Here is a 24082-nt window from a genome sequence, read left to right as displayed (position 1 = left end):
TTCATCAATATGGCGATTCTATGACAGTTTTTCATTTATTATAACACCTAGGTATTTTGCATTTTTAGTCTGTGTTACTGGTTTACCATGAATAAAATAAGTGGAATTAATTTGTTTTAATTTTTTGTTACTCTTAAAACTGACATTTTTCTGGGTGTAAAGACATGCTCCAATTTGATTCCCATTTCTGTAATTAATCTAATTCTCTTTGTAAAATGTCTGTATCTGTTTGTTTCTGTATCTTGTGTTGGTTTTATTGTTCTATATATCATGCAATGGTCTGCAAATAATCTGACTTTTGTTTCTGAACTAATGTAATTTGGTAAATCATTTATGTAAATTAAAAATAGTAATGGACCTAAGACTGTTCCTTGAGGTACACCTGAGTTTTCTGTTATTGGTTTTGATTTAGAGCCATTTATTATTACAGTGTGTTCTCTTCCTATCAGAAAATCTTTAATCCACTGATGCAATGGACCAACAATGCCAAAATATTTTAATTTTTTAAGCAAACTATGGTGGTGAACTTTGTCAAAAGCCATCTATTTGCTCACTATCCTCAAAACCTTTTGAAAAATCATCAATTAGTCCTATTAGTTGAGTTTCACATGATCTATATTTCCTAAAGCCATGTTGGTATGGAGTAAGGACATTATGTTTGTCTAAGTGGATCATGATATTGCTACATATTATGTGTTCTAGGATTTTACATGTGATGCTGGTAAGTGATACTGGTCTGTAGTTTCTTGGGTCAGTTTTTTCTCCTTTTTTGTAAAGTTTACATTAGCTTCTTTCCAGCCCATTCGTACTCTGCCCTGGTTAAGAGATGTCTAAAAAAGTATTTTAAACACTGGTGCTAGCTCATCGCTTAGTTCTTTGAGTAATCAGGTCTAGATGCTTTATTGGGTTTAATGTTTGCTAATAGTTTTTGGATTCCCTTTTCTTGCACTTTTATATTTCCTATGTTGTCTACTTGGTTCAAATTAAGTAATATGTCTTTGTCTCCTGGGGCTGAGAATGCTGATGCAAAGTATTTATTTAGGATGTTAGCTTAAGTTTCATTATCATTATGTGTTAAATGATCTTTTAATAGCACTATGCCTGTAGTTTCCATTTTCTTAGACTTAATGTATGACCATAGGTTTTTGTTGTTATCTTTAGATATAAAATTGTTTATGTATTCACTCTGCAGCTGTCTGCTTACTTTATAGGTTAGGTGTTTAATTTTTATTGTTAGACACCTTATTTATATAGGTTAGTTATTTTAGTTATTTAGCGACGCACCATAGTAGACGCATATTGAACGGGACTAGTGACGTTTGGGATATGTTGGGTTAGAGACCGGAAAATCAGTTAGCGTTAGAACATTCCAGGGTAACGACGTGTTTAGTGACAGAGACTTCTACTGTGGCCTTTTATCATAATAAATATATATTAACTTGTTCATCATCGTTGACTACATCTCTTCACCTGTTACAATCGATGTGCCAGTTCTTGTTTGTGTTGTTGGTCAACTACACGTAATACACCCGAACAATTACACCCAAACGATTGCAGAGTAATTGGTTGACTTCAAGACAGCCTGAACTAGCAACATCACAGTGGCGACCCCGAACCTCGAAGCCGGACCCTTGATGAAGCCGAACATCGAACCGGACCTCGAAGCAGAACGTTTACTCAGGTGAGGGTCGTGCACTCGAAGATATAAGATTTCATCGGAGTACGGCTGAACACAGCAGTATCGCAGAGTGACTTTGTTCTAGATCTACATGCAGTCGTCGCCTGTTTGATCGCACGTTCAACGAGCCGTTAACTCAGGGTGACCTTCGTCAGGACCGTAATCATCGCAACGCCTGATCTTCATATGCTGAACCGACCTACAACCAGAGAAACCGTTCATTCATAACGGGTGAGAGATCGTTAGTGAACCTGTTGGACATATTTTTTCTTCGTCATAGGAGCCACATTGAGTATCAAGTTTTACCTCGTCAGTTTCGAGAAGGACAGTTTGCCCGCTGTCAGAAGTATTGTGAGTACTACAAGTTTGGTAGCTAACTAAATCGAAATCGCTCTGTCGTCTTACCCTTGGAGAGATTCTTGTGGAGCAGTTTGCTCATTGAACCGGTTGCTTGCCACGTTTATAACGGTCACTGTGTTTAACCTTTGGAAGGTTAGTGAAGTAATCTTTATCATTACTGAACATTGATATATCTAGTATTCGTCGGTCTAGACCATACCTAGACTTGTTAGCAGTGAAGTTGTGGAAACAGCTACATCCACTTAATTTCGTTGAAAACCGTTAATCGTGTAACGGAACGTCGTTGGAGGTGACCTTGGTTTCACCTAGTCTACATTGGACAGTTTGGTCTATTGAAGCAGAGTACAACAGCAAACTTCGTCGTACTACCGGAATAGCAGCAGAAGCAGTGAACTATTTTAGAGAACCGTTATTCGTCAGCCCAGATCAAGTCATCGTCAAGAAAGTCGTTATTCGTCAGCCCAGATCAAGTCATCGTCAAGAAAGCCGTTATTCGTCAGCCCAGATCAAGTCATCGTCAAGAAATTCGTTATTCGTCAGTCGTCCAGATCAAGTTGCCGTCAAGAGACTGTTATTTGTCAGTAATCATCTACACAAGTCAAGTCATCGCTAGAAGAACCGTTAACTTATTCGTCAGTAACTGTGTATACAAAGTCGTCGGAACTACACATACGGTCATCAACAGTCGTCAAAGAAACTGGAACATTTTGCTGTGGCATATCAGGACATCTGTGGCATTACGTGGGATACTGGTAGCACCGGAGAACAGAGTCAGAACTGGAAGAGAGGCAGTGGAATTTGTTGTGATCTAGCATATTCGGGAGTCCGAACAAAGGGATCTTTCTTATCAAAAGCTAAGTGCCATTTTTCTTATTAGTATATGTTTAGATTGCCCTTAGAAATAGATTTTGTCTAAATTTGGTACGTTAGCCTGAGTAAAATCAGGTGGTGCGCCTTAAAACCCGTCGGGGTAGAAGACGTAATTTAGATGAAAAGCTATATTATACGTTTAGGGTTGTAATTTGTTTTGTTTGTGCAAACGTCATATCCGTTGTTGCCTGGTTACTTCGTGACGTTATCATTGTGTGCCATATTGTCACATCCCAACCCATAGCGATAGTCTCATTTAATTATTTCATTTGTTTATATTATTTTAAATTATTTATTTTTATTAATTTAATTAGATCTGTATTTTTTTTCACTTAATGATAGAAAGTGCGGGTAGGATTCTTTCATTGTGAATCAGACTAAAATAATTTTAGTTTGAGCGGTTAAAATCAATTATGATTTTGCCATGAGAATAATGCCGAAACTGGCTATGTAGTCAAACACTATCGTCTGGCTAAATTTAGATCTGCAAATTGTTGTACATCTCTTTGGTACAATTTAATTATCTAGACTCTACTTTGAAATATTATTAAGTTGAAGATGAATGAAGGTAGTACATTCTAGATATATATATCTTGTTGAAGATATATTTGACACTGTATACACATATTTGTTTCGCATGGTGAAATAGAACCATAATCTACTCTAGATCTAGACTCTAGACAGTCTTTGAATTTACTCTAAACACTTCACTGTGACTTCAGTCATACCAGATTTTGAAATTGATCATAGTTATTCATACTAGATCTAAAAGTCATAGTGCTCTTGATAACTATAGATCTAAATGGTAATATTATACATACTATAATATACTAGATTTAAATTTGTGTGTAATACTGGACCTAATATACAGATTTGAATATAACCATAATAACTCAGACTAGATTTATACATTTACTAAATCTATAGATAGAGACATATCATTTAAAATTTGTATAAAAGTGTGGAAAAACTTAAATATAAAATAAGTTTAAAGTATAGCCATAACTAATATAGGCCAAGTAAAAATATATATAAAATATAAAACACAATGGCTACATCATCATATGTGGACCTTAAGGAGGTTAAGGAAACAGCTATGCAGGATGGAAAGGCCATGGAGTTAAAAGGAAAGGACTTAGCAGCTTATGTACAGCAAGTTGTGAAGGAGGAAACAGAACGTCAAAGACAAGAGATAGAAAGACAAGAAGAACGTCAAAGACAAGAGATAGAAAGACAAGAAGAACGTCAAAGACAAGAGATAGAGAGACAAGATAGGATCAGAAAGGAAGAATATGAGAAGCAAAAAGAGGACCGAGAACATGAAGCTAAAATGGAGAAGATGAGATTGGATGCAGCACAAGCCAGAGCCCAAATTGAACAAGGAAATAACACAAATAACTCAAATAATTATATCACTCAAAGAGACAACCCTAATTCGCAGACATGGCTAAAGAGAAAAATACAAAGTTTTGATGAACAGAAGGATGACATTGGTGATTTCCTGAAAAGATATGAGGCAAAAATGTCTACATTTAATATGCCTGAAGAAGAATGGTCTGAAATACTGATAGACTTCGTTCATGGTCAAGCTCTAACAATATGTCAAAATCATGACCATCATATTGATGATAGCTATCAGGTTTTAAAAAGAGAATTATTGAATGCATATGGTCATAATGCTACAACTTTTAGAAAGAAATATTTTGACAATATACCATCATTAGGAATAGAACCCCAAACCACCATTAATATGGAAAAGGATTTTTTCAATAAGTGGGTAAAATTAGAAAAAGTAACAAATTCTTATGAAGGATTAAAAAATTTTATTCTAGTGGACAACTTTGTAAATAAATGTGATCCTCAATTACAATCTTTTATTAGAGAAAGAAACCCAAAAACTATAGATGAAATAACAGAGATAATGAGAGTATACAAAAATGCATATCCAAATAAACCATTTTCTGATAGAGATAAGAGCAAAGTAGATTTAATAGGATACACCAAAGAAAATGTTGATAGAAGTAGAAATAGAAACAGATCAAATAGTGGAAATAGAAAATATAGTGAAATAACCTGTTTTAAATGTCAAGGAAAAGGTCATATAGCAGCTAACTGTAGAAGAGGGAATAGTAGGTCTGGAAGTAGAAATAGATACAATGAACAAAATAACAGTAGATATAGGAGTAGAGATAGGAATGACAGGGGAAATTATAGAAATAGGAGTTACAGTAGGGAATACAAAAATAAAGGTACAGATAGGATATATTTCATGGAAGGAAATAGGAACAATTTTGCAGTGTACCCAGGGTTTGTAGATAGAATTCCAGTGGAATTAATCAGGGATTCAGGTTGTAACACTTTGGCAGTAAAAACTAAATTTGTCAAACCTCATTGGTATAAAGGGTTTACTAGGAAAGTAGAATTAGCAGATGGCACCGTAAGGGAATTTAAAGCTATAAGGGTGTACATTGAAACTCCATTTTTCACTGGTTATTGTGATGGCATTGCAATACCAGAAATGAGATATGATATGTTAGTAGGAAACATAAAAGGAGTTAAAGAATGTTCAAGAAAAGAATTAGAAGACTGGCAAAACAAATACAAAAACATAAGACAAAATCATGAAAACATAGAAACACAAAATATAACAAGTATGATAATAACAAGATCAATGGATAAACAAGATGAGAAACAGAAAAATACAATAAATGTAATAAGTAATGATAAAGAAAAAGAAACCAGTAATGTAATACAAATAGAAAATACAGATATTAAGAAAAGAGAGATAGAAAATGAAACACAAAATAGTCTTGAAACACAAATATCTCAAAGTGAAAAAGAAACAATACCCAAATTTGCATTAGAACAAATGAATGACAATATTATTGGGAAAATTTATTCAAGAATATCAGATAAAAACAATAATAACCCAATGGAGAAATTTTGTATAGAGAATAAAATATTGTTTAGACAAACAAGTAATGATAACAAGAAAATAAAACAACTTGTCTTACCACAGAAATATTGGAAAGATGTTTTAATCATGACACATGATAATAATTTAGCAGCACATAGGGGAGTAAAGAAATGTTATAGGAATTTGTCAAAACAAGTATTCTGGCCCAAAATGAAAGCAACAATCAACAAATACATAAACTCATGTGACATATGTCAAAAGAGATCTAACAAAAGCCTAGTGAATAAAGCACCTATTCAAGAAATGGATGAACCTACAGCACCATTTCAGAAAGTATCTATTGATTTAATAGGTCCTTTAATTCAAACTGAAAATAATAACAAATACATTCTAACAGTAATAGACATGTTTAGTAGATACCCAGAGGCAATCCCATTATCAAATACAAGTGCAGAAAATATCATTAATGCCATAACTCAAAAAGTAATTACAAGACATGGTATACCTAAAATTATATTGAGTGATCAGGGATCTCAGTTTAAGTCAGAACAATTTAAGAAATGGACTAAACAATACAATATACAACACATATACTCTTCGGTTTACCACCTGGAGAGTAACGGTTTATGTGAACGATATGGTGGATCATTAAAAAGATCACTAACAAAGATAATTCAGAATAATCAGAACAAGTGGGATCATTACATTAACTATGTACTATTTGCTCATAGAAACAACATCCATGAAGCAACACAATTTTCACCATATGAAATAATACATGGAAGAAAACCCAGAGATGAATTAGATGTTTTTAAAGAAAATCTAATAGACAATGAGAATAAATTAAATAATGACAGTGAAACAACAATCACAACAGAATTGAAAGAAATATGGACTCAAGCATATAACAACAATAAGAAGTACAAACAAAGTGCTCATGAGAATCTAAATAAGAAAAGACAATTGAAAACACTAGAAGTAGGAAACAATGTATTAATATTGATAAATGACCTGAAAAATAAAATTGGTAAACAATGGAAAGGTCCATTTAAGGTGATAAAACAAATTAGTGATGTGAATTATCAAATTGAAATAAATGGGAAAATTAAAACATATCACATAAATAATTTGAAACTGTATCATGATAGAGAAGATGAGTTAATACAAAACATTCAGGAGAAAATAGAAAATAAATTTTCAGAAAGAGAAGAATGCTTGATGATAATAACAAATGAAAATCATAATGAAAATGATATTAAGGAAATACCTGTAATAGAAACAAAAGAGAATCAAACTTGGCAAAAGATTAATCTTAATAATTTAACTAAGGAAATGTCAAAAGATATAACTAAAATAATACAGGAATACAAAGAAATTTTTTCCAGCATACCAGGAAAAACAAATATTATTAAACATGACATTAAAGTAACAGACCCAAAACCTATCAAGCTTAAGCCATATAGAATACCGCTACATTTACAAGACAAAGTAAAGAAAGAAATAGACAATTTACTAGAATCAGGTATAATTGAGCCATCAACATCTCCTTATGCTTCACCAATTGTGATAGCCAAAAAGAAGAATGGAGATATAAGGTTATGTATTGATTATAGGAAACTTAACAACATCACAGAATTTGACCCATATCCAATGCCAAATATAGAGGATATTTTACATAAATTAAATGGAGCAAAATTTTTTACTAAATTGGATTTAACTAAAGGTTATTGGCAAATACCTTTAACAGAAAATGCAAAACCTTACACAGCATTTGTAACACCATATGGTATTTTTCAATGGAATTATATGAGTTTTGGATTAGTAAATGCACCTGCCACATTTAATAGAATGATGAACATGATAATTGGAAACAAAGAAAATGTTATTTGCTATTTGGATGACATATGTATTTTTAATAATAGTTGGGAGGAACATTTGGTAGATGTAAAAGAAGTATTCAAAATAATAAAAGAAAGTGGACTTACAATTCAAGCAGAAAAAGTAGAAATAGGATTGGAGGAAATAATTTTCTTAGGACATAAAATAAATAACAACATGATTAGCCCTATTGAAGATAACATAAAGAAAGTACTTAATATTGAAATACCTACAACAAAAAGACAAATTAAAAGCATATTGGGAATAGTAAATTATTACAGAAAGTTTATAAAAAACTTAGCAGAAATAGTGAATCCACTAAATGACTTACTTAAAAAAGGAAAACCTCAAAAAGTAGTTTGTAATGAGGAATGTGTGAAAGCTATTGACAGAATTAAAGATGTTTTTAGTCATGAACTAATATTAAGACTACCTGATAAAGACAAAATATTTTATGTCACAACTGATGCATCTGGTAATGCTATTGGTGGTTGTTTAATGCAGAACTATGATAACTTACATCCTATATTATATGTAAGTAGAAAATTGTCAGAGGCAGAGAAAAAATATAGTGTCATTGAAAGAGAAGCCTTAGCTGTAATATGGGTAATTACTAAGCTAGAGAGCTATTTAATAGGAAGGAAATTCATATTATTAACTGATCATAAACCTATTCAGTATATACAACAAAAGAGCATGAAAAACAGTCGTGTTTATAGATGGTTCTTAGCACTACAGGAGTATAAATTTGAAGTGAAAGCTATTAGTGGAGCTGTGAATATTGTAGCTGATTTATTGTCTAGAATGACATTGAAGTGAAACAGTTTTGTAAATAAACTATGATTATATTGATTATGTAATATATATTAATATATTGACACCATTTATATGTTATGAAAAGGGAGATAAGTAAAGTTGATGTTAAGCATTTAAAAGTAAGTATGGATATTTTTTTTTGTGTGAATCATTTCATATATCATTGACGAAAGTTAGTTCTATGGAAAAGGGTGAGTATAAAAGAAAAATGGACAAAAGCGTATAAAAGGGTGGTAAGAAAAAATTTATTGAATGTGTAAATAAAGTTTATAATTGTTTTTTTTGAAATATTGTATTTTATCAGATTACTGCCAGTGAAGAACATTTGAGATGTATAGGACGTGCCCATAAGATGCCACATTTTCCTCCATGATGAACTATGTACCAATGAAGATGATTCTGGAATGTTATGAACTGTTATGAACATTGACATGAATATGAGGAACTGTCAAGATGAAGATGTCAAGATGAAGAGATCAAGATTTTATGTTTGTGGTCTTCCCCTTAAATTGAAAATGCCCTTGTAAGACTTGACAGTAGTGGAAAAATATTGACATATTTTTTTTTCAAGGGGGGGAGGAATCTGTTAGACACCTTATTTATATAGGTTAGTTATTTTAGTTATTTAGCGACGCACCATAGTAGACGCATATTGAACGGGACTAGTGACGTTTGGGATATGTTGGGTTAGAGACCGGAAAATCAGTTAGCGTTAGAACATTCCAGGGTAACGACGTGTTTAGTGACAGAGACTTCTACTGTGGCCTTTTATCATAATAAATATATATTAACTTGTTCATCATCGTTGACTACATCTCTTCACCTGTTACAATCGATGTGCCAGTTCTTGTTTGTGTTGTTGGTCAACTACACGTAATACACCCGAACAATTACACCCAAACGATTGCAGAGTAATTGGTTGACTTCAAGACAGCCTGAACTAGCAACATCACATTATATACTTTTTAGAAATTCTTTCTGCCTTAGTTTCTTTAAATTTTCTATATAGGTTTTCCTTGTTTACAAAGCTTCTTTAATCTATTATTAAATCAGCATTTACTTATTTTGTTTGATGTGTATTTAGTTTGTATATGATTTTCTATAATGTTTTTAAGATAGTTTTTAATGAAATCCCATTGGTCATCAACGGGTTGGTTAATGTCTTTTTCAGATAAGAATGTTTGTTGAAAGTTTAACACAGTATGGTGTAGTTGTGTTAGGTTGCATTTATTCAAGAGTAAGATTTTTCTTTTGGGTTTTGTATTGGCTTCTGCTTTGATCTGACTGTGTATTTTAATGATATCATGGTCTGATAGACCAGGGATAATATCATAATCTACTACTAACCCAGGTCTGTTGGTTTTTTAATAATTTGATCTAAACTTAGGTTGTGTAAAGTTTCTATGAAAAGCTCATTAATGTCCTAAAGGTTTTGGTGTTTATCTATGGTTAGTGTTTTCCAATCTATATCGTGTTTGTTGAAATCACCCATAATCCAAAAAACTGCATTTTTATATTTTTCTTTAAGTGTAGTTAACTGATTACATAGTTCCTGCATGTATTCTAAACTAGAATTTGTTGGTCTGTAAATACTGCCTATTATTAGGGATGTTGAGGTGGTGTTGATTTTACAAAATGTTGATTCTATATTTTTTGAGTTAGGTAAGATAATTTCTTCTCCTTTAAGAGTATTTGTTATTGCTAAAAGAACTCCTCCATGATTTTATGCCCTATCTTTTACTAAAAATGTCATAATCACTATTGAACATTTCTGCATTATAAATTTCAGGATGTAGCCATGTTTCTGTTCCTGCAATTATGTCTGGTTTCTCACGTTCTAATAAAATTTCTAAGTCTGCTATTTTGTTCCTAATGCTTTGAAAGTTTATTACTAAGGCTTTAAGGTATTTTGGTATTACTTCTTTAGTAGGTTTATTTAATGAGGGTGTTTTATTAGTTTTAGCAAATTTAACAGGAGTGGATCTGGCTAGTGGTTTGTTGAGTTTGGTTTGGGATGGTGCTTAGGATGTTGTAGTAAGGGTTAAAGGGTTAAGGTTTTCTATGAAATTTTTCCCATTTTAGAAATGAAAGAAAATGACCAACAAGAACAACTCACAATTGTAATGTTAAGTTGAAAGTAAACAATGATAACTTGCCATGATTTATATGTGTCTAAATCTACATTACTGTTATTCAATGTACATTATACTAAGTTTGTATGTCTAAGTACTCAATTTGTCTCATTTACACTGCAAGGTGTTGTGCTGTGTCACGTATCAATTTAAAATAAACCAAATTCTAGGTTAAATAATCTAACATATCTATGCCTGTCAACTATAGGAATTTCCTATGACGTAAGCAGACATGTCAATCTCTTGTATGACATGTATGACACTTGATAGGAAATTATTTGATTATTTGAAGAAAATGATTTCATTGGTTAAGCCAAGTGTCAAAAACGAGGTTAGAAAAACGCACGGGAGAATCTTCAGTCGTGATGTAAATTTCATAGAGATAGAAGCATTTTAGTTTTGAGTTAGAATTTGTAGAGAAAAGTCTTGTATTTTATTAAATCTAGTAGTAATCTGAATATAGTTTATTATTGAGCTTTGAATGAAGTTATTCATCTAATACAGTTTTATTTCTGTATATATTATATCTATTCTTGTGCTTGCAAGTTTTGAATTAAAGTTCTGTATTTGATTTCAAAAGGATTTTCATTTATTGAATCTCTAAGATAGCATTTAGATCTAGATATATACATCTATAGAATCCCTGACACGTCACAGTAACTTCGTGCAACATCTGACATCTCAAGAAAAGGTCTACAATTTTAGCACTTCTCAGCACCACCAATGAATTAGTACCTTCAACTATAAGAAGAAGAGCTGTGACATGCTGCATTAGTGCTACTTGAAAACTTAAAGATCAATGCATTACTTCTATATCTACTCAGACTATACACTTATTTTATTGCTTAAATTGAACTTTCTTTTTTTAACAACAAGTAACATTCTACAAAATTATATAGTATGGTATTGTTGTCAAAATATTGGAAAAGGAGAAAAAGCTGAAATTATTTGCCAATGGTTCACAAAAACATGAACTGGCTGAAAAGTTGAAGGTTTGTTTACCGATGACACTAATACTAAATTAGGAGGGCTGAAATGGTGAGGACATACACATATTTTTGAGAAAATACAGCATTCAGTTAATGTTGGCAAGAAACTCTTAGGTATTAGCTTTGCTGCTCTTTTGTACACAATGCCATAAAACTACTGTTGACTTCCAACAGACTGAGAAACAATATGTGAAACATTTATTATTGCCCTTGCTTGTACACCATTCACATGACTGCCAATTTGTTGATATAGAATATAAAAGCATTTCGGGTTATGGAAATACCTCTCATGCCTGCTATAGAGATATTACTAAATTATATCCTGCTTTGAAATCATATTTCTCAAAAAAGGCATCCAACCATAATTAATTGTGGCTGCATTTTGTACATAACATGACAACAATATTCCATGCAACAATTCTGATTATTGTGGGACAGAATGTCAGTGCTCTTGAAGTATTTTCTGCCATTGGTTCAGAAATGCATGAAAAGGTTCCTCTTACTACTTTGAATGATGACCAGTTGGTTGGAAGAAAACCATTTAGTAGCATAGACTTGTTCTATAATTGTGCTAAACATCTCAAAGAGAGAAAGAACCAATTCAACAGCATCAAAACTTAGATCGAATGCACTGAAAGATGTTCCAATATGGGAAAATGTTTCAGAAAGCCTACAATTATTTGGCTTAAAACTTTAACGTTTGCATATTAATGATGATGAATTATTTAACAAAATTAGCAATGTGGAAATGATAAAGCTGCCACACCATCATCAACACAGCTTAGAGGGAAATAAAACCGGACCACTTTAAATTTATATACACTGTTTTTTTTTTTTATTATTAAATTGACCTACTGTAATGACATATGGAAAGTACCATTACTTTGCAATGTCTGAACAGAGTATGTATTACATCCTATGATTGGCATGTGTCCCGCTTCACTTAAGGGGGTCATCTACCTTGAAAACTTTTTTTTTTGTATTTAACATTTTAGGATTTTTAATGTATTCAAATGATGTATTTGATTATATGAACACATAATATGCCTTTAAAAATATTTTTTAATGAAAAAGGGGGGGGGGGGTCGAGGGGTCAAATCACGTCATTTTTAGGAATGTGTTTCTGAAATAACCATTACAGCAGGCATGTCAAATTCGTTAAGGTGTATGGGCTGCATAAAAAACTTACTATATCCTAAGGGGCCGCAGCCAAAAATCAATAGATGATTTTTTTTTTTGATTTTTGATTTGAGGCACATCGGCACAATTTAGGCCATGTCGTGCCTGCAGTTCCTTAAGGACTACTCTCTCTCTAAACAACAAGGGCCAGATTCTATACAGTCATATAATTAAAATCAAGGTCTATTCACAGTTAAAATAGTAAAGGTAGTAAAAATTTAAATATTTGGTAAAAATCTAATGTAAATAGTGCATGTTCACAAATTCAGAAATCAGATCTTCGTAGATAGCCCCATTTCCCGAATAAAGCCCAGTACCTTCCCAGGGTCGACATTATTAAATAGTGTTTTTAAGTTAGTGGCCTCTACAATTCCACTGTACAATTCTGGAATCCATGGCTTATTCTAGATGACCTACTTGGAGCTATTTGGCCTTGGGAGGCCCCCGGAGGGGTTTCCCTTTATTCCAGTGACCTTGGTATTTTTATTCTTGGGTTTGGATGGAGAGGAGGATAACCCCCTTTTGGGGGAAGTCTTTCTCTCTGGAGAGGGGGGATCCCTCTGGTTAGAGCGGAGGTTATTTCCTCCTCTCTCACCTCGGGCATCCTCTCCGCTTTGATTTCTCCCCTTAGGGAGTTGGTCAACCTCTAACTCGGTAGAGGTTGGGGTGTCTGGCTGGGTTCTCTGAGGAGAACCTGTGTCAGACATGATGTCTCCGGGTTCTCCCAGAGTATAGGTTTTGACATGCTGCTCAGTCTCCATGCTCTCATCAGCGAGCACAGAGAACCTGTTCTTTAGCATGACAACAGGGCTTTCTTGTTTCTTCAGAGGTGTGTTCTTTGGCGGTGTTTTCTTCTGAGTTGGGGGAGGAGGAGGGGGTGGTGGGGTCAATGTGTCCGTCTGTGTGGCTATGGATCTTCCTTTCTTAGCAACAGCCTGGGCGTAGGTCTTTGTCAAGCCGAATTGGCCCTTGGGTAGGGCCAGTACAGCCGATTTCGCCTGGCTAAAGGTACATCCGTTTCTTGCCTTGTACTCCTGCACGGCAACCTCCTGTTTCCACACAGGGCAGTCCTTGGAGTAGGCTGAGTGGCCAGCGTGACAGTTTGGGCATTTGAACTGGGCTGTGCAGCCCTTGTCCTCATGACCCTCTCCAGCACATCTGGCACACACAGTGTTCCTCTTGCAGACTGCCACGCCGTGTCCATAACCCTGGCATTGAAGCACCTCATGGGGTTAGGTATGTAGGGCCTCACTGGAACTCGTAGGTATCCTGCCTTCACATACTCTGGCGGTGTCCTAGTTCCGAATGTGAGGATAATAGTGGCGGTTTTGACCTCCTCACCCTCCCTGCGCCTGGTAATGCGCCGGGCATGGGTGACTCCTTCAATGCCCTCCACTATTTCCTTCTCGGAACATTCCAGTAGGTCCCTAGAGCTGATTACACCTCTGCTGGTGTTCAGACTCTTGTGTGGCATGACTTCCACTTGGAGATCACAGAGTCTTCTGCATCTTAAAAGCCCATCAGAGTGTGTCTTGCTGTCTACTTCTACAAGGAGTTCCATTGTTTTGTGTAGCTTAGACACACTCTTGGGCTCTCCCACTACTGACTTGAGTCCCTTATAGATAATAAAAGGGCTCAACTTTGTCAGGCTTTTTCCCTCCTCTGTGCATCTAACCACCAGAAATGATGGCCAGGTGGCACAGCTTTTTGGGACTTCCTCTTTTTTATCGTCAATTCGACGTTTCTTGCCCAGACATAGGTCTGGGGCAAGTAGTTTTGTGTGTGTTTTTTTGTCCATATATATTTTGGTTTATTCGGCACCTGTGCTCCCCACCCGCCATCGAGTCCAACAAGGGGACGGGCCATTCGGATGTCCAGAATGAGCCCACCAGGGCTACACAGGTGCTATACTCAGTCAGCTGCTACATCGGACATGTGTCCGATACAGCAGCTCCCTGATTGACCCTCCAGCAACCGCCCTCCAGCATAGGTCGTCGGCATGACCAGCCGGTTGACCCAGAGCGGGCCATTTGGGTCTCAGGTCTAGGGGAACTTGGAGCCAAAGTATTGTGTTGTGGTGGTTTATCCTCAGATAGCCACCACTCAAACACCAGGATCTCTTTATCCCCCCTTACCCGTCGCAGTCCACGGCAAACGGACTGGTCTAGGACGTAGTGAGAATTTAAAGTTAAGGAGACAGTGTGATGATCAATGAAGGCAGACTTAGGAAAAGAGGAGGCAGACACAATGATAGAAAAGAAGTAGGGCACTTTTGAGCTCCAAAAGTGCTAAGGAAAGAGGAGCGCAGTTTAACGTCATGTCTCGGGACGGTCAGTTGCAAAATAGCTTACTAGTTTTATGTAAATTAGAAACAATACAATAGAATACAATAATTAATGGCACACATGTCCCTTAGTTAGCTAAATTTGCAGTATAATTTCATAATTAAAAATTAGTATGATTGCGCATTCTTTTCTCTGTCCTGATTCTTGACATATTTCTGGGATACAAGTTTATTAATATCGGGTGTAAGTTTGTTTGTCACTGACACTATCATCACTGACGACAAATTTTGATCAGATAATCTCGAACGGTGAGGTGATTTGTAGCTTTCATGGTAGAAAAGAACTGCTCACAGAGATCAGTGCTTGCAAAAATAGCTAGAATTCTGGCAGCAAATTTCCGCAATTGAAAGTACCGTTTAGGTATATAACTAAATTTTGGCGCAGACTTCTTTATACTTTGCTTTCAACAAAGAATCTAACTGCTATTCTATCAGCTCCAGTTGCACATTACCAGCAGCATTTTCAGAAGCAAATGAAAATGGAGATAAAAACAACGAAAATTCTTGCTCGTATCAAACGTTCTTGCTTGTATCAAACGTTCTTGCTTGTATCAAACGTTCTTGCTTGTATCAAACGTTCTTGCTCGTATCAAACGAAGTCATGAAAACAGCCAGTGGAAGCATCTACTAACGATTCCAGGTATAAGACATATTTACCAAAATGTTGTAGCCGTATTTAATCTTTTTAGTTCCTGACAAGTGAACAAGATTTTCTCTTCATATTTGGTTTTTCCACAGTCGTAATTTTGCTTAAAAGCACTTCACATGATCACACGCAGTTGTGATAATTTAGTCTTTACTTTGAAGTTTCAAATTCAAGTCTTGCAGGTGACCAGTGAGATCAATTGCAAATGCCAAATCCTGAACCCATTCGTTAGTATGGAAATGTGTAACAGGTTCACCTTTCAGAAACAATACAATTTCTTTATGACAGGAGAGAAAAGTGATTCCTAAGAACACATGCCCATGTAAAATTGACATTTTGAGAAAAATGAAAATTAAACTTTCAATGAGTGAGAAAAACAAGATATGTATATATATTGTTTAAAAAGATGTTTTATTTAGCTCATGTAACATTTAGAAATAGAAGCAAACACAAAATTTATTAAAATATTGTTAAAATTTATTTTAGATGGCTTACCCACAGCCCCCGCCCTCTCTGTGCAAAAAGAAATTGACCCGGAGACATAATAAGTCAAATTGTTACTTTTCAGACATTAATGTAAGCCCCAAAACCACTAAAAATCAAGTATCCCTAAATTATAAATACATGCAAATAATAAGTAAATAAATAGTTAAAATATAATTAATATATGAATGTGGTTTACACAAAAAGTTTTTTAAAGTAAAAAAAAAATAAAATTACCTACACCAGTTCAAATAATTTTCATAAGCACTAATGTTATCTGTACTCACACTAGTGGTTTGATAGAGTACACACAATAATAAATCCAGTGAATAGAATGGAACCAGTATTTGAAAATAAATGCAACTTGTTTGTTTTAGGTGGCTGAATAATTGTAGAGTGCAGTGCCTTTATAGTAGACAGTCCTTCATTGTAATATGATATGGCTTTTTATATATAGCCATTGAGCTGATAATGCTCATATGTATGCTGTGCAATATAAACGTTATAGATGGTAAGAAATGCTGATATAATGTGACATGGCGAGACTGAAGCTCATTGCATGTGTACAGCTACAACGAACAGTAGCTGATGATAAAATTGGTTCACCATGAACAGTGCTTGATGATGAATCTTGTAATGAAATAAGTTAGGTAGAACTTTATGTCTTTGCAGCTTGAGGTGGTGGTCAACGACAGCATCCAACGACAAAAGAATCCCAGGTTGTTAACATGATACAGATCAAAGGTCTATAAAGTGGAAATTATTGCTATATATGTGATAAGCAGCATGTGATGTGGTGTTTGATTATGAAGTACTTCTATGTCATACTGCAGTATTTAGGCAGCTTTCAGACAGGGTAGATGGTTGACGAGGTACTAGTATGTGGTGATGTTTTCTTCCAACAAGAGGAAGGGTCAGTGTACTGCATGTGTTGTTTTGATCTGTTGATATGAAGAAAATATAAATTAAATATTATGAAAATATTCAACTGATATATATAGCATTAGTGTTATTTATTCAATATATAATCTAGAACTAAAAAGAATGATAGAAAAAAATGAATGAACAATACTTTTTTTTTTCTTACCTACAATTCCTAATGTGTGTAGATCTATGTCTATATCCTTGTAACAGATTAGATAGATCATTACTTCTAATTGTAGTCAGGAGATAGTGAGACTGGAAATAAAAGGAAAAAGTAAATGTATGTATGCCATTGTAGCCTAGTTACTAGTAAAATTTAGATCTAGAAATCTAGTAAATAAATCTACACTAGCAGGACTCTCTCATTACTCATTTACACAATACTCAGACTCAAGCTATTTATTCTTGAGTCATCAAAGTTATTTTAGATCTAGAAAAAGCAACAACTAGAATTATCTAGAATCTAATCTTCTGCAATGGATACGATTTTACTGCTCATGAAATGGAGATCTAGATCTAGACTAAAGTAGACAAGATTTATAGATGATAGAGATAGATCTATATAGATCTTGAATCTAAAATGAATATTTATATATTTTATAGAACTAGATCAATCCAAATACTAAGGCATCTAGAATATGAATCTAGATCTAGACTAGTGGGAAGCCTTAGACTAGCCTAGCCCTAAGTAAGGCTAAAAGTTAAAAGTAGTAACTAAACTAGATCTAGTAACTAAACACGCAATAACATGACTATATTATGAATGGTTATTATTACATGCTTGTCCGACCCCTAGATCTATGTTTTTATGATAATGCTACATTTAGATCTAAAAAAAATATTAGGAAACATGTACTTACCGTAAATAATAATGGCAAAAATAGCATACAATATCCAAAAGGGTCTTCTATTGATTCACAGACGCCATCATTGTTGCTGTAAACATCAGAACCACATGGCCGAAAGGAACCAATCAAAATCGTTTATTTCATAAATACACATCATGATCCAATCGGATTTGAATAGACACGTGTAGTGGTCTAGTTTGAACTAGTTTCAAGGCCATGGTTATTTTTAGATGAATTGAGTCATTGAAATGGACTAGTAGAGATGACTGTAAGCTTTTCAAAGACACCAAACATGACCCACTTTTATGGCGGCTATGCGGTAATTGGCATAGTAAAACGAAAATTTTTTCAACATTTAGAGTAATATTAGCTTACCCCTAACCCTTTCAAACTCATTTTTTACTTTAAAATACCTTTATTTAAATAATTTTAGTTAAACTATATCATTTATAAGATATTATACTAACATAATATGCAACTTTTGAAAAATTTCCCATGAAATAGGATCACGAGTGTCAACATAAAAATAGTACAATGCCTATTTGGTCAACATAAGGATACCCTGGAACAAAGCATCCTAGTTTTTGTGTACAAATGTTGACTTCATAGAGAAAATCTAATAAATAACTTTTTACTTTTCTACTAATTTTCAAAAAGTTTTTACTTTTGACAAAACAAGTTCGTAATGTAAGTTACAAATTAAGAATGGAAACAAGATACCAATTTAATTCATTTTTACCTGCCAGTTTCAAAGGTAACTTCATCTGTCTTTTTATTGTAACGATCTCCAACAAGTCGAATAAATTTATCTCTTGCATGATAATCAAGCTTCAAATCTGATAAGTAAAACTGTAAAAAAAAAATTATAGAAATATACAAATCAAAAAGACAACATCAGACAAGATAAGTTAACAACAAGCAAATTTTGTATTAGTTGTTAGTCTTTTCTGTTTGTAGCTGATAAGGCCTCGTGGCCCAAATGTCATTTGTTTTTACTTGGTCTGGTAGGGTTAAACTATGTGTATGTTTACTGTATTTTCTATACAGCTGATGCCCAGCAAGTGTTTAGAAAACAAGAAGTAAGAGTATTCACATCAATGTAATTCTAGATAAGCCCATTAAATAGTACATATCTAAAAAATCCTGAAAGCCCTGACTCACTCACCTATCATTTATTCTCCCACTTGTGGTGGGTGAAAAAAATAAGAAAATTTATTATGTTATTACTTACTTTGAATAACTAAGATATTATATTATCAAAACCACAGCAGTTACATTAACTAAAAAAACTTTTTTATTTTAAATTTTGACAAATAATTTTTTTTAAGCCGACATAATACGAAATTTGCTCTTCATTTTTTAATAGCTAAAAAATTCTACTAGCAGTTCTCTTCAGCTTAATTCTACATGTTTTCCCTTTTTTTAAAACTGTAACTGTATTCAGTAAGACAGTATTAATCAACAACACAAAATATATACTGGTACATGTAAAAATAGTATTAAAAAAGTAATGTTGATACACCTTTTAAAAACTTCATATGGAACACTAAATATGGCACATGACCACAAGCAGACATTTCAAAAAGAAAACTATATTGTAGAAACTTCCAGAAATGTAAACCTTGACATGGTTAGTAGTGAGAGAAGAATTTTATTCAGGCAGTTCAATTGCAATTCTAATTTAAATATCATATTTTGAAAAAAAAAACATTTTCATTCAGGGTTAGTAGCACTTTTCCATACAAAATTTGAGGAGATTTAAGGTTTTTTAAGGAGGAAATGTAAAATGTAGTAAGATGTATAATATGTATGTGTGTGTGTCCCACCCATTGGTGTGAAACATTGTAAAACATACACAAAACTATGCATTTAGTAAATTAATATCGTTACTTGATTTTGGAAATAATAAATATCTTGCCAACGCCAACCACAGAAAATGTAATAAAGTTATCTTTTAATCAGGTAACAACTTGACTGTCATCCCAGAAAATGTAATAAAGTTATCTTTTAATCAAGTAACAACTTGACTGTCATCCCAAAACCACAAACAACCATTTTTTTTCAAAGATTTATTAAAGAACATTACAAATGGTTGCTATTTCATTTTTTTTTAAAATAAGAAATTTCTTTGAGATGCCTTCATAATGTGTATTCTCTGAGGGGGAAATGTACATTTTTAGTTCCTATGTGTATGACAAGAGACAATCAAACAGAGGGACAATATATCAAAATCAAAGACCATGAATTTGAAAATGTCCAAACTTTCAAATATCTAGGATTTAAAAAATGACATACTAACAGAAATAAAGAAAAGAATAGCAGGAGGCAACAGAGCATTTTATAGCACCCATCATTTACTTAAGAGCAAAACAATTTCAAGGAAACCCAAGAAAATAATATACAAAACCAAAATAAGACCAGCAGCAATGTATGCAAATGAGACTTGGGCACTGACTAAGACATCAGAAAATTTACTTAATACTTGGGAACGAAAAATTCTTAGGAAAATCTATGGTGCCATACAGGATGAAACAGGGTGGAGGACACGCATTAACCATGAGATATATCAATTATATGAAGACCCACCAATAGTGACCAAAATAAAAAAGAACAGACTACATTGGGCAGGTCACCTTGAAAGAATGTCAGATAACAGAGGAGCCAAAATCATATACAGGCAAAAACCAAAATGTCTTGAAGCAGGCCAGAGCCCTCCATGGGCTGTAGCGCCACTAGAATGGATGGATGGATGTGTATCTTATACTAGATATACTAGAGTCATGGTGTGCATTTAAGGTAATGTGCTTAAAGCCTTCTCATAAATCATATCTTTAGTTGACATTTGCTTACAAAATAATGGCTTTTGGATGGATTAGACATATTAGGGTTTGTTTGTTTTTGTAAGCACAAATTCTTTTTCAACTATGTATTTTCCCTGGCTTTTACTAATGAAATAACTTTTACATACATTTCACAGCTGTCTGCGAAATATTTTCGCTAAATCTACAGTAGATCTGGACTCTTGATCTAAGTCACAAAAATTCACGGCTGTGTGAGAATTAGCTTCACTGAATCTACCATAAATCTAAACTCTAGATCTAAGTCATATCCCTATACAAAAAGGGTGACAAGTCTAACTGCTCCAACTATCGAGGCATTACACTTCTGTCAGTAGCATGAAAGATCTTTGCTCGAGTGCTGCTCGACCGACTAACCTACTCTTTAGTGGACGAGGTCTTATCTGAAAGCCAATGTGGTTTCAGAGCCGATAGAGGTACATCTGACATCTGCCTTTGTGGACATCACCAAGGCTTTCGACATGGTCAGTTGCGATGGTTGTGGAGGATTTAGGCTAGGCTGGGATGCCCACCAACGTTCCTATCCATTCTCAAGCAGTTTCATGTGGGACAAAAAGGCCAGATCAGACACAATGGTTCTGATCACTTCCCAATAGATTGGGATGAAGCAGGGCTGTGTATTTGCTCCATGCTCTTCTACATCCAGTTTCGTTCAGACGGCAATGTGTTCAATCTTCGAAGTCTACCATCCCATACAAAAACAAAGGAGATGGTCATAACGGAGCTTCTCTATGCCGATGATTGCACCCTCCTAACTCACAATGATTATAATCTCCAGAATGCGGTAAACGAATTAGCATCCACTGCAGCCTCTTTCGGTCTATCTTCTAACCTTGGGGAAAACAAGTCATGTTCCAGAAGTCACCCAATAAAACATACTTTGCCCCAAGGATCACCGTAAATGGACAGCCCCTTAACGTGGTAGACCATATCACATATCTAGGTAGTATAGTGTCAAATGACGCCTCACTTTCAAGGGAAGTTGATAGCCGTCTGACCAGGGCCAGTAGCGCTTTTGGACACCTTCAGGCGAGAGTTTGCGGAACAAATTGCTCCGCCTGCCTACAAAAATCATTGTCTACCAGGAGGTGGTTCTCTCAACCCTTCTATATGGCTCTGAGACATGGACTCTATACAGAAAACAACTAAGACTTCTTCAGCCCTTCCACCAAAGATGCTTGAGCTCCATCATGGACATACAGTGGCAAAACGGCAGTACAAACAGCCATGTCCTTGCCTGTATGGACTTTTGGACACCTTCATGCGAGAGTTTGGCTGAACAAATTGCTCCGCCTGCCTACAAAAATCAATGTCTATCAGGCGGTGGTTCTCTCAACCCTTCTATATGGCTCTGAGACATGGACACTATACAGAAAACAACTAAGACTTCTTGAGCCCTTCCACCAAAGATGCTTGAGCTCCATCATGGACATACAGTGGCAAGACCGCACTACAAACAGCGATGTCATTGCGAACGCCGGTATGGACAGATAGAGGGACTTCTTTTGGTCCGACAGTTGCGCTGGGTAGGGCACGTATCCTGTATAGGAGATGAATGTATACCAAAGGCAGTTTTTTTTTGTGAGCTAAAAGGTGGTCGACGTAACAGAGGCGCCCCACGGAAATGCTTCAAAGACCAGCTTAGGCGTCAACTTTTCTTAGCTGACATAGAAGAGAGCACCTGGTTGCATGCGGCCTCAGAATGAGACAGCTGGAGGTCACTCACGAAGGTCGCAGGATACACATTTGAGACCAAAAGAAAATCCGCTGCCGAGGACAAACGCAGACGGCGAAAAGAAAATCTAAATCGACCACCAGCGGACAATGGTTATACTTGCCCTGGATGAGGCAAAATATGTAGGTCACAGCTGGGGCTGAGCAGCCACGGAAAATACTACACTCCTCACTAATCTTCGGACTTGAAGACAAGCCTTAATATTAGATCTAAGTCACAGCTGTGTGCGAATTATCTTCATTGTATGATGTATCTACAGTAAATCTAGACTCTAGAATTAAGTCACTAAAATTCGCGGACTTTCCACAGCTATGTGCAAATTATCTTCACTGTATCTACCGTAAATCTAGACTCTAGATCTAAGTCACTAAAAATTGCAGACCTACACGGCTGAGTGCCAATTATCTTCACTGAATCTACCCTAAATCTAGAGTCTAGATCTAAGTCACTAAAATTCTAGGACTTTTCACAGCAGTAATAGAATTATCTTCACTAGATTCTAGTGATTTAGCATAAATCTAGAATCTAGCATATTTCTAGAGTAATCTAGACATTAGATGTATTGAAATCATAAAAGTTTTCAGGTTAGGTGCGATGATCTTCACTAGATCTTAAATCTAAATCTAGATATCATTTCTAGATAGATGATTTACAGGCTTTCCATGGGAGGTCACTTTTACTGATACAAAAATAAGATTCTAGGTGAGGGATTGCCCGGAGGGGTGTGGCCTACACATTAGGCTGGTAATTGCTGTAATTATAGTAAATAGTCACTAAAGACTAGATCTAGCGCATCTTCAGTCGCAACAATGAAAAGAAACAAACATGTCTACACTGCCTTCAGGAGAAATGCTTGCTTGAGCCAAGGCCCATCTTCAATCACAAGGTCGCGTTTCACAAGTGGGTGAAAGACGGTGTAGACTCATCACTGGTCAGCTCATTATTGACACGGCCAGCCCGTAACGTCATGTGATCAGAATGCCTAGTTACACTGTTGTTGTTTTTATCCCCCAAATTTTTAGCAAGAAATGAACAAAATTAGATTTAAACAAAAATAATTGTTAAAAATTTTAGGAGAGTGGACAAAATTTTAGGAGAATTCTAGCAATTTTTAGGAAAATTTAAGGATTTTATGAGACTTTCAACTTTTTTAGGAGTGCTACAAACCCTGTTCATAGATGTCTAAATTGACTTTAAATTTGTATTAGAAATAATAATATTACAATAAGAACAGAACAATGGAATGTGTGGCTAAGTGGCAAAAGCTGCTTAGCTACCAAGCAAGGATAGCTTGAGTTTGAATCCAGGCTTGAGTTGTGTTTGCTGAGCCAGCACAGAAATCCCAGATCCCCATGTCTACAAAAGAGACTGGACAGGGCTCATTGGGCATGCTATAACATGGAAGATGATACTCTTTACAAAAGC

General features: G+C 34.9%; 1 protein-coding gene and 2 long non-coding RNA genes across 4 annotated transcripts in view; 1 reads left to right on the top strand and 2 right to left on the bottom strand.

Annotated features, from left to right (window-relative positions):
- LOC106073275 (28S ribosomal protein S35, mitochondrial-like) overlaps positions 1-24082 on the bottom strand; it is a 56110-nt gene that overhangs the window by 5695 nt on the left and 26333 nt on the right. For both annotated transcript variants that reach the window (XM_056032741.1, XM_056032742.1), the window contains exon 5: positions 18804-18913. In XM_056032741.1, coding sequence (XP_055888716.1) covers positions 18804-18913 — 110 coding nt within the window. The remainder of the gene's footprint in view (positions 1-18803; positions 18914-24082) is intronic.
- LOC129926788 (uncharacterized) lies at positions 1231-9316 on the top strand. The gene is made up of 2 exons (XR_008778524.1): positions 1231-3476; positions 8824-9316. It is a non-coding gene; the product is annotated as an uncharacterized LOC129926788 (long non-coding RNA).
- On the bottom strand, positions 16198-18797 carry LOC129926790 (uncharacterized). The gene is made up of 2 exons (XR_008778526.1): positions 17380-18797; positions 16198-17233 (listed from the first exon to the last, which is right to left on the bottom strand). It is a non-coding gene; the product is annotated as an uncharacterized LOC129926790 (long non-coding RNA).

This window comes from Biomphalaria glabrata, chromosome 6 (assembly GCF_947242115.1).
Source record: "Biomphalaria glabrata chromosome 6, xgBioGlab47.1, whole genome shotgun sequence".
NCBI classification, from domain to species: Eukaryota; Metazoa; Mollusca; class Gastropoda; family Planorbidae; genus Biomphalaria; species Biomphalaria glabrata.
This window is presented reverse-complemented; position numbering and strand designations above follow the sequence as displayed.